The sequence below is a fragment of the Herpailurus yagouaroundi genome, unplaced genomic scaffold (genome assembly GCF_014898765.1).
Source record: "Herpailurus yagouaroundi ecotype Mexico unplaced genomic scaffold, PumYag 197, whole genome shotgun sequence".
Taxonomy (NCBI): domain Eukaryota; kingdom Metazoa; phylum Chordata; class Mammalia; order Carnivora; family Felidae; genus Herpailurus; species Herpailurus yagouaroundi.
In genome coordinates, this window is record NW_024412428.1 from 14,982,353 (window position 1) to 14,994,455 (window position 12,103).

The 12,103-nt window shown below is 40.0% G+C and overlaps 1 protein-coding gene across 1 annotated transcript in view; it reads left to right on the top strand.

Moving 5' to 3' along the window:
* Positions 1 to 12,103, top strand: part of RFXAP (regulatory factor X associated protein) — a 78,408-nt gene that overhangs the window by 21,021 nt on the left and 45,284 nt on the right. Inside the window, exon 2 of the mRNA XM_040447942.1 lies at positions 8,090 to 8,204. Within this exon, the coding sequence (XP_040303876.1) occupies positions 8,090 to 8,204 (115 nt within the window). The remainder of the gene's footprint in view (positions 1 to 8,089; positions 8,205 to 12,103) is intronic.

The window sequence follows — 12,103 nt, forward strand, 5'->3', positions numbered from 1 at the left end:
TCTCTTTCTTGACATTTGAGGACTCTAATTAGCAAGAAGCTGCTTTTTCTTTCAGTATTATAAAAATATTTTTTAAGGGAAAGGAGAAATTAATGATTCCAAATAAATATCAGCCCCATTTATGCCTTATGAAGCAGGACATATCGGTTCGAATGTGTCCCGGAGGTAGAAGCTGGGATTCTGTCCTATGCAGATGAACGAACATTGCCAAAGTCCACAACTGCATGCTTGCATGAAGCCTCCAAATCCTAACGAGCTCCATCACTGTGGCCAAGGGCCGCAGTCTGACAGGTCTGCCAGCAGCACTGCTGAACTGCTAATGGGTTTTCCTGCCTCTCTGCTCAAGTACAACAGAAAGGTTGTGTGCTAAAACTTCCAACTAGTAAGAGGGAAGAAAAAAGAACTGCGATAATTTTCTGAAATCATAAATTAGGAGATTTATTTTTTACTTCCTCATCTCGTTGCTTTTTTTTTCCTCTTCAGTTTAAATGAGTCCTGAAGTCAAATGTAAGATGTCCTAACTTATTGTTTATATGGATTATAGTAATCGGAATCAGGACTCCATGGATGCAGGGAGAAAGTAGCCATCTATTCCAGGCGGCCACCTAGATGGTGTGCTTTCCTTTTCAAAAATAATACCATTTACACCTTTTCTGAAAGCCTGAAAAACGGAAGCTAGAATACAAGACAATAAAGGCCTGTCTTCTTGGAGAAGTCTGTCGGATTTGGCCTATGCAATATAATGCTTTATATTAACGTTATGTTTGACGCTCCTTTATGTATAAACATACATGCACAAATATGAAGGCACTAGATCCCAGAAGGTCAAATTGTTTTTGAAATACAACCATACCCCTAAAGACTTCATCTACTTCATACTTTTGCTTAGTGATAGAATTAGTTTAAATTACATATATACATTTAATCTATTTCCCCATTTAATCTATCATAGTGCTAAACACTCCATAAATATGTGGTGAAATCAATGTTTTGTACAATGACAGGATTAAAAATATTTAAAAGCTCAGTTGGTTGAGCATCTGACTCTTGATTTCATCTCACATCATGATCTCACAGATCGTGGGATTAAGCCCCACATCACGCTGTAAGCTAACAGCGCACGGCCTGCTTGGGATTCTCTCTCTCCCTCTCTCTCTGCCCCTCTCCCACTCGTGCTCGCTTGCTCTCTCTCTCTCTCTCTCTCTCTCTCTCTCTCAAAATAAACAAATAAACTTTTGGGGCACCTGGGTCAGTTAGGCATTCAACTTTGTCTCAGGTCATGATCTTGCATTGCAGTCTGTGGGTTGGAGCCCCGCATCAGGCTCTGTGCTGACAGCTCAGAGCCTGGAACCTGCTTCGGATTCTGTGTCTCCCTTTCTCTCTGTCCCTCCTCCACTTGTATTTCTCTCTCTCTCTCTAAAATAAATAAGCATTTTAAAAAATTAAACTTTAAAAAAATGTTTTAAAAACAAAATGAAGCAAAATCATAACATTTTTCTGCAAAAATGGTAGAAGTTATTATTCTTTAGTGTGTCAGAACTTTTGATTCACTATAACTTATAAGGATGGCCCCTGGAGTTACAGAATGAGCATGTCCTAATGCTGGGATAATACAGACCCACTGCACTGAAAGAAGCAGTTCTGCTTTGATTCTGCTCTGAACATGTCGGTAGCACCTGGCTGGTTTGTCTGACACAGTATCTCTCTGCTAGCTATTGAACAGAATGTTGAATTTGGTATCATCTTTGCTTTGTATACCTTGATTTAACACTAGTTCTCTCTATTTTACTAATCCTGAGGAAAACCAAAATATTTCACGTTGAAAATATTACGCATGGCTTTTAAGAACACTTACTCAGAGAGGTGGTAGATTGAAAAATGGCTCTCCAAAAGACGTCCATGTTCTAATTCCTGGAACCTGTGAATGCTACCTTATTTGGGAAGAGGGTCTTTGCTGATGAGACGCATACCCTGAGATGAGGAGGTTACATCTGGGTGGGCACTGAATGCCATCACATGTACCCTCACAAGAAAGGGATGAGAGACAGACACAGGGAGGAGAAAGTGATGTGACGATAGGGCAGAGCCTGGAGTGATGCGGCCATGAGCCAAGGAATGCCAGCTGCCACCGGAAGTCAGAAGAGCCAAGGGAGGGTTCTTCCCTAGAGCTGCCAGAGGGGATGTGGTCTTGTTAACACTTTGATTTCAGACTTTGAGGCTCTAGCGCTGTTAGAAAATAAATTTGTGTTGTTTTAAGCCACCAACTTTCTGACAATTTGTTGCAGCAGGCACAGAAAACTGTAGTGTCATTTCCCCTTTAAGAAATTACAGATTAGGAAGGGCAATAAAACAGGTTCACAGGTAACAACAGTATGAGGTGTCAAATCACAAGTACCCCCAAAAAATGCAGAGGGCTATTCTTGGAAGTTACTCTTGTAGAAATATATAATATGGCGGGGGGAACCCACTAAACCTAACTGGCAATATGAAAAGTATGGTTTTACTGCAACATACTAGATATAAATTACAAATGAAGAGGACAGGGCAGATGTCAAGAGCTCACAGTGAGATGAACTTGACCAGATTTGGCAAATAATCAGCTGGCAAAGGAAGAAGTCAAAGAGGGCTGGAAATCTGTATCAGGAAAGGTGGTAGTTGTTAAAATAGAGATAAAGAACACAGGAAGAAGAACAGATTTAGGAAAGGTGGATGAGTTCAGTTTTAAATACACTAACTGCAAATTATTGGCAAGATGTGTACATGATAACGAAATTCAGGAAGCAGGAAATGTGGAATGGCCCCAAGAGAGAGGTTGAGGCTGAACATAGAGGAAGGTGTAGGTATCATCCATACGTATGATAGTTATAGCCAAGATATTGGGTAAAATTTATATGAGATAGGGTGTAGAATACCCATTATTTGCAATATTTTTTTAAAGTTTATTTATTTATTGAGAGAGAGAGAGAGAGAGCATGAGCAGAGGAGCGGCAGAGCAAGAGGGAGAGAGAGAATCCCAAGCAGACTCTGTGCTGTCAGCTCAGAGCCTGATGCAGGGCTTGATCCCTCATCATGAGATCATGACCTGAGCCAAAATCAAGAGTCAGACGGTTAACGAACCAAGCCACCCAGACACCCCTGGAATACTCATTCTTAAGTAGAGTGGGAAGTATGGAGAATGTCTCTATGAGGAATGTAACAGAATATCCAGGAGTTTTAAAAAATATGCCATTGTGAGTCCCTCACATATGTTGAGAAGAAACAAGGCTGAGAGGAAATGGTATAGACAGAGCTTCCCAATCAGCATGCCCATGACACTGTGTCTTCAATGGGTTGCAGGTCTGCTGCAAGAAATTGATCCCTACAAGCCTCAGTATGGCTAGTAGATTCTTTTTGTTTGTTTGTTTGTTTTGGCTGATAGATTCTTGAGGGGTCAGAGTTCTCCAGTCTCCTTCAGCCATGAACAGCTTCAATGTGAAGCTCCATGAAGAGTGGCCAAATCAGAGCAGGATCTGATGATGTGCCCTGTGGAAACCTCACTGTTTCGTGGTGGCCAAGAATTTGAAGAGATTATCATTTTAAAAGTCTTGGTTAGGTGGGGCATCTGGGTGGATCGGTCAATTGAGCATATGACTCTTGGTATCGGCTCAGGTCATGATCTCACCGTTTGTGAGTTCAAGCCCCATGTTGGGCTCTGCGCTGACAGTGTGGAGCCTGCTTAGGATTCTCTCTCTCTCCCCATCTCTCTCTGCCCTTCCCCTGATCGTGCTCTCTTTCTCTCTCAAAATAAATAAATAGACTTTTAACATAAAATCAAAGTCTTGGTTAGGAATTGCAAGCCAATCAAATTCATTCTATGAGGTCAGCATCACCCTGATACCAAAACCAGATAAAGACTTCACTAAAAAGAGAACTACAGGCCAATATCCCTGATGAACATGGATGCAAAAATTCTCAATAAAATACTAGTAGATCAAATCCAACAGTATATTAAAAGAATCATTCATTACAATCAAGTTGGATTTATTCTTAGACTGCAAATGTGGTTCAATGTTTGCCAATCAATGTGATACACCACCTAAGAACCATATTTTCCTTTCAGCTGATGTAGAAAAAGCATTTGACAAAGTGCAACACTGATTCATGATAAAAATAAAAAAATTTAAAAAAACTCAAAAAGTAGGGATAGAGGCAACATACCTCAACATAATAAAGGCCATATACAAAAACCCACAACTAATATTATCCTCAATGGGGAACAATGGACAGCTTTTCCTCTAAGGTCAGGAACAACACAGGGATGTCCACTCTTACTACTGTTATTTAACATATTACTGGAAGTCCTATTGGAGGAATCAAACAACACAAAGAAATAAAGTGCATCCAAATAAGCAAGGAAGAAGCCAGATTTTAAATATTTTAACTAAAGGGGCACCTGGGTGGCTCAGTCGGCTCATGTCATGATCTCACAGCTCGTGAGTTCGAGCCCCACATTGGGCTCTGTGCTGACAGCTCACGGCCTGGAGCCTGCTTGGGATTCTGTGTCTCCCTCTCTCTGTCCCTCCCTGCTCACACACTGTCTCTCTCTCTCTCTCTCAAAAATAAACATTAAGGGGCGCCTGGGTGGCGCAGTCGGTTAAGCGTCCGACTTCAGCCAGGTCATGATCTCGCGTCCGTGAGTTCGAGCCCCGCGTCAGGCTCTGGGCTGATGGCTCGGAGCCTGGAGCCTGTTTCTGATTCTGTGTCTCCCTCTCTCTCTGCCCCTCCCCCGTTCAGGCTCTGTCTCTCTCTGTCCCAAAAATAAATAAACGTTGAAAAAAAATTAAAAAAAAAATAAACATTAAAAAAATTAAATATTTTAACTATGACATGATACTCTATATAGAAGACCCAAAGATGCCATCAAAAAACTGTTGGAACTGATACACGAATTCAGTAAAGTTGCAGGATATAAAATCAACACACAGAAATCTGTTGCATTTCTAGACACCAACAACAAAACAGTAGAAAGAGAAATCAAGGAAAAAAATCCCATTTACAACTGCATCAAAAACCATAAATTACCTAGGAATAAACCTAACCAAAAAGGTAAAAGATCTGTACTCTGAAAACTATAAAACACTGATGAAAGAAACTGAAGAGGACACAAAGAAATGGAAAAACATTCCATGGTAGAATAAATATTGTTAAAATGTCTGTAGCCCTCAGAGCAATCTACATATTTAATGCAATCCCTATCAAAATACCACCAGCTTTTTTCACAGAGCTAAAACAATCCTAAAATGTATATGAAATTACAAAAGACCCTGAATAGCCAAAGCAATCCAGAAAAAGAAAAGCAAAGCTGGAGGCATCACAATTCCAGACTTCAAGTTATATTACAAAGCTGTAGTGATCAAGACAGTATGGTAACTGGCATAAAAACAGACACATAGATCAATAGAAAAGAACAGAAAACCCAGATATGAACCCAAAACTATATGGTCAATTCATCTTCAACAAAGCAGAAAAGGATATATCCAATGGAAAAAAGATGTGTCTTCAATAAATGGTGCTGGAAAAATTGGACAGCAACACGCAAAAGAATGAAACTGGACCACTTTTTACACCATAAACAAATATAAATTCAAAATGGATTAAAGACCTAAATGTGAGATAGGAAACCATTAAAATCCTAGAGAGCACAAACAGTAACCTCTTTTTTTTAATGTTTATTTATTTTTGAGAGAGAGCACATGCAAGCAGGGGAGGGACAGGAAAAGAGGGGGACAGAGGATCTGAAGTGGGAAAGGTGTGCTGTCACAGGTGCTGACAGCAGACAGCCCAATGTGGGGCTTGAACTCATGAACCGCAAGATCATGACCTGAGCCAAAGTCAGACACTTAACCAACTGAGCCACCCAGGCACCCCTGGAACCTCTTTGACATTGGGTGTACCAACTTCTTACTAGATATGCCTCCTAAGGCAAGGGAAACAAAAGCAAAAATAGACTATTGGGGGGGTGCCTGGGTGGCTCAGTCAGTTAAGCGTCTGACTTCAGCTCAGGTCATGATCTCACAGTCTGTGAGTTTAAGCCCCGCCTCAGGCTTGTGCTGACAGCTCAGAGCCTGGAGCCTGCATCGGATTCTGTGTCTCCCTCTCTCTCTCTGCCCCTCCCCTGCTCATGCTCTGTCTCTCCTGTCTCAAAAATAAATAAAAACATTAAAAAATAAATAAACTATTGAAACTACATCAAAATAAAAAGCTTCTGCACAACAAAGGAAACAATCAACAAAATTAATAGGCAACCTATGGAATGGGAGAAGATATTTGCAAATAAAATATCTGATAAAGGGTTAGTATCCAAATATAAAAAGAACTTATAAAAGTCAACACCCATAAAAACAAATAATCCAGTTTAAAAAATAGGCAGAAGACATGAATAGACATTTTTCCGAAGAAGACATACAGATGGCCAACAGACATATGAAAAGATGTTCAACATCACTCATCATCAGGGAAATACAGATCAAAACTACAATGAGATATTACCTCACACCAGTCAGAATGGCTAAAATTAATAACACAGGAAACAACAGGTGTTGGCAAGGATGTGGAAAAAGGGGAACTCTCTTATACTGTTGGCAGGAATGCAAACTGCTGCAGCTACTCTGGAAGACAGTATAAAGGTTCCTAAAATGTTAAAAATAGAACTACTCTACAATCCAGCAATTGTACTATTTACCCAAAGGATACAAAAATAATAATTTGAAGGGATACATGCACCCCAATGTTTATAGCAGCATAATTAACAATAGCCAAATTATGGAAAGCACCCAAATGTCCATTGACTGATGAATGGATAAAGAGGATGTGGTATACACAGACACACACAGACACACACAGACACACAGACACACACACACACACAGACACACACACACACACACACACACACACACAGAATATTACTCAGCTATAAAAAAGAATGATATCTTGCCATTTGCAGCAATGTAGATGCAGCTCAAGAGTATTATGCTATGAAAATAAGTCAGTCATAGAAAGACAGTACCATATTATTTCACTTGTATGTGGTATTTAAGAAACAAAACAAATATACATAAGGGAGAAAAAGAGAGGAAAACCAAGAAATAGACCCTTAACTATAGAGAACAAACTGATGGTTACCAGAGGGGAGGTGGGTGGTGGGATAGGTTAAATAGGAAATAGGGATTAAGTAGAGCACTTGTGATGAGCACTGGATATTGTCTGTGCTTAATCACTAAATTCTACACTTAAACCTAATATTACACTGCATGTTAACTAACTGGAATTTAAATAAAACCTTGAAAAAAAAAAGGAATTCCAAGCTATTCAAGCATAAAACCTATTATAAAGAGGTTATAGTCACAGAAGCAAACTCCAATGTCTCAAGAAAAAGTTTGAAAAAAAAAGTTTCTTTTGGAAGGTTTTAATTCTATTTTTCTTATCATATGTATGTAATATAAAGAAAATACAAGCTGTTGTCTGCCAAACTTCCCATACAGCCACCTCCAAATCCCCTCCTGTTTACCCTCAGTGTGAAATATTATTATTTTACTGTGTGTGTCATGATATAAAAAAGATTGAAAAGCACTGATATAGAGAGACAAGGGGTATCAAATCAGATCCTTGTGAAATATCTCCATTACAGGAGAGAGGGCGGTGAAGAAAAGACACAGAGAGGGTAAGTATCTGGCATTTGGGAGACAAGTCCTGCCTCAAAAGGTGGAAAATTTCCCCAAAGGAAATGGATTTAGATGCTGGGCCACCAAAATAGATAATACTTGTCCCAAACAGGTCGGCAACGCCAAATGTCACAGAAAAGTGCAATAAAGATGAAAAAATATCCATGGGATTTGATAATTAGGAAGCACTAGAAATGCTAGCAGCATCCATTACAGGACAGGCAAGGAAAGGCCACACAATAGGGAGCTGGGGTGGAGGTGGGGGAATGGTGTGGACAGAAATAAATAAACTGCTCTTTTAAGAAGGTTATTGTGAGAAAAGTAGTGGAAGTGGAGGGGAGCAAGGATCAGGGGATGTCAGACTTGCGTGTGTTTCTACCTCAAAGGTAAATCGGCAGCCCAGAGGCAAGTTTAAAGAGGAGATATTTGCAACTGCAGAGGAAGGCATACCCTTGACAGAGAAAGCTCCTGAAGAAGCTGAAGGGATGAGATTGAGCCCAGGTAAAAGGATGGATCTTGGATAGATGTACACTGGCTCAAGAGAAGGCAGGCAAGGATGGCACAAATCGTTTCCTCAATCAGAAATTAGGAAGCTGAGGTGGCTGTGTCTGGGAGCTCTCTTTTCTCTGTTTTCCAGGGATACAGACTGAGGCATATTAGAAATGGAAAAAACAATGGGTTTGGCAGGGTGCCTGGGTGGCTCAGTAGGTTAAGTGTCCGACTCTTGGTTTTGGCTCAGGTCGTGATCTCTTGGCTTTGTGGATTCAAACCCCACATCAGGCTCTGCACTGGTTGGTGTGGTGCCTGCTTCAGATTCTCTCTCTCTCTGCCCCTCCCCAATTGCGCTGTCTCTCTCTAATAAATAAACTTAAAAACATTTTTTTAAGGGTTTGACAAAGGTCATTTATGACCTTTGCAGAGACAGTTTTAGTGCTTTATTGAACCAACAGGTATTTATCATACTAGTGAATGGGGCACAAGACTGGAGGTCCTGAAATGAGAGTCCTGGATTTTAGATTTAGCTTTTCACTCAATTAGTTCTTCCTAAGTGAAGGCACCTTTTGGGGACTTATTTCCTCAAAATGGAAGAGTTGGAAGAAATGATGACTTCATCCATGTCCAACACTTATAATATTTGTCTGCTCTATACAAGGCACAGGCCTGGCCAAATATGAAATACAAAGATCCAACAAGATGCAACAGGGATTGGGCCCTCAACGGCATCACTGCCTCCAAAAGCAATCACTACTAACAATAAGTCATCTTGTTCCAGGAAGTGCTCCTTCTCAGGTCAAGGTCAGCTGTTAGGGGGAAAAGCACTGAAATTTATATTTTAAGGGGAAAAATATAACCAATTTCTAGTATGATTTTTAAAAATACTATCAAACTTGGACTGAAAAATCTCAAGACCTTTAGCTACCTAATAAAGTTATTCCTCAACATGATAAACCTGAGAAATGAATGAGTCACAGATTTAGGGGTCCTTTAATAAGTGAGAAAATTTGGCATTAATTTGAATACTGTGAGTTTTATCTGAATCTGTCCCTTGGATGTTTAGCACAACACACTAAATGGAAAGTTGTGACTGCACATGTTATATTTTTTAAGACAAAATAGATTCTGCCAACTTCTGAGCTAAAGGAACAGAAAATACAGGCACACATAATGAAGACTGTCGAAATGTGATATAAAAAAAAAGATGTATGATGTTATCTCACACATCTTCCCATCAACATGTTCATTATAATGCATTCTTTTGTTCTATCCTATTCGGAATTTCTAGCTGTCTATTTGTACATTGATTTTGCACCTCCCACCACAGAACTTAGAAACATTGACAAGCATCTTCCCATACTCTAAAATGCTGCAGTATGAGGAGGAGGACATTTCTATTGCTTTAATCTTCATAAAGAATGCTCACGTGGCTAATTTGTTCAGTTCCAAGTCTTTGGTATCTTGTCACTCCTTTTGAATATAAAGATGTCTAGGCTGACCTCCTTTTCCCAAAAAGAATCCTTAGTATAGCTCAGATTGGATTCAAAGTGCTACCAAGCTCTTTGCAGAAGAAAGGCTATGTTAGAAGAAGTACAGATTATTCCAGAGGTGTGTCTGTACCATTCCAACCCATCGTTATCAAGATGTGCAAATCACCCATCATTGGTAACTAATTCTCTGTTGTGGCAAATTAGTTTATGATCACTTACCTCCCCTCCTCCCAAAGCCCCTGCTTCTATGTCAAACATCTCTGAGGTTCTCCTAAAGGGATGGGGTTGCTTCCTTGTTTTACTTCCAACATATGATTGTGTTGAATGAAAGGCAGTGGGCAGCCAAGTGACTGCAGAATTGAGAGTTAAGAAGACCTGACTGCAAGCGCTTCTCCTGCTACTTATTTGCTGTGTAATGTTTAGCAGTTACTTAACCAGATGTTCAATTTATTCCTCTGTAAAAGAAAGATTAATAATACCCACCTGACCTACAACATGAGGCTGCTGTGAAGAAGAAAAGGAAATAGATGACATAGAAAATTTTTTAACCCATTCTTATGACTTGACTTGCTATGGTGGGACAGCAAAGGCAAGCAACCTGAGCACTGATTTTCTCCCCAAAGCAGGCAAGACCTTTCCTTTTGCCTGGACTGCTTCTTCCTTTGAGCAAGACCACATGGGACCACCCCTTGAAGGAATACGGATGCAGGGGCCAGCCCTGCTTCCTACAGGCCTGTCCTTACATTCTGGTGTCTCAGGGTGGGGCACTGGGACTGGTTTTTGTTTCTTTGCTTGCTTGCTTGTTTGTTTTTGGTAATTTCAAATCTCTGTTCTGAAGCTTTTTTCCCAGAATTATGGGAAGTCAGACAGTAGTATTTTATTTTATTATTTCATTTCATTTCATTTCCATTTCATTTCACTTTATTGTTGAGAGAGAGAGCATGAGCATGAGTCCAGGGGAGGGGCAGAGGGAGAGAGAGAAAGAGAGAGAGAGAGAGAGAGAGAGAGAGAGAGAGAGAGAGAGAGAATCTTAAGTAGGCTCCATGCTCAGTGTGGAGTCTAACACGGGCCTCAATCTTATGACTCTGGATCATGACCCGAGCCAAAAATCCAGACTTAGGCAGTCAACTGACTGAGCCACCCAGGTACCCCAGAACAGTAGCTATTTTATTTTTTTATTTTTATTTTATTTTATGTTTAAATGTTTATTTTTTTATTTTTGAGAGAGAATGGGGGACAGGGAGCAGAGAGAGAGGAAAACACAGAATCTGAAGTGGGCTCCAGGCTCTGAGCTGTCAGCATAGTGTGATGTGGGGCTCAAACTCACTAACTGAATTGATGCATAGGGGCACTTGTACCCCAATGTTTATAGCAGCACTCTCAACAATAGCCAAATTGTGGAAAAAGCCTAAATGTCCATCAACTGATGAATGGATAAAGAAATTGTGGTTTATATACACAATGGAGTACTACATGGCAATGAGAAAGAATGAAATAGGGCCCTTTGTAGCAACGTGGATGGAACTGGAGAGTGTGATGCTACGTGAAATAAGCCATACAGAGAAAGACAGATACCATATGGTTTCACTCTTATGTGGATCCTGAGAAACTTAACAGAAACCCATGGGGGAGGGGAAGGAAAAAAAAATGAGGTTAGAGTGGGAGAGAGCCAAAGCATAAGAGACTCTTAAAAACTGAGAACAAACTAAGCGTTGATGGGGGGTGGGAGGGAGGTTAGGGTAGGTGATGGGCATTGAAGAGGGCATCTTTTGGGATGAGCACTGGGTGTTGTATGGAAACCAATTTGACAATACATTTCATATATTAAAAAAAAAATAAACATAAAAAAAAATACAAAAAAAAAAAAAACACCTCACTAACTGAGAGATCATGATCTGAGCTGAAGTCAGACGCTTAACCAACTGAGCCACCCAGGTACCCAGAACAGTAGTTACTTTAAACAGATTTTTATCTTCTATATAACAAAAAACACTATTAAACAAGGAATCATTGGTGTTCACATCAAACAAAAATATGACATTTAAAGTGACCAAAATGCAGCCACTGTTTCTGTTCAAGTCACTGCACAACTCCGTCCCATCTTGGAATCTGATATGAGGCCAAACCCAGCAGAGAATGACAGACTACTGGAATTTTTTCCACCAAAAGTCACTTCTATTACCTCTATATAAACTAATGAGTTTTAATTAAAACTCCTGAAGTCCATTTTCAAATATTCTGAACCCACATATTTATCCCCTTAGTCAAATCAGGATTCTAGGGATAGACACATTTCCTGTTAGTCGAGATCAGTTATGACTGTTTATCTATTCCTGAAGTAAAAGCTGAGCCACTGTAACTTCAGAAAATAACACCCAGTATCATCAGTGTGAATTGCTCTGAGTATGTCTAACT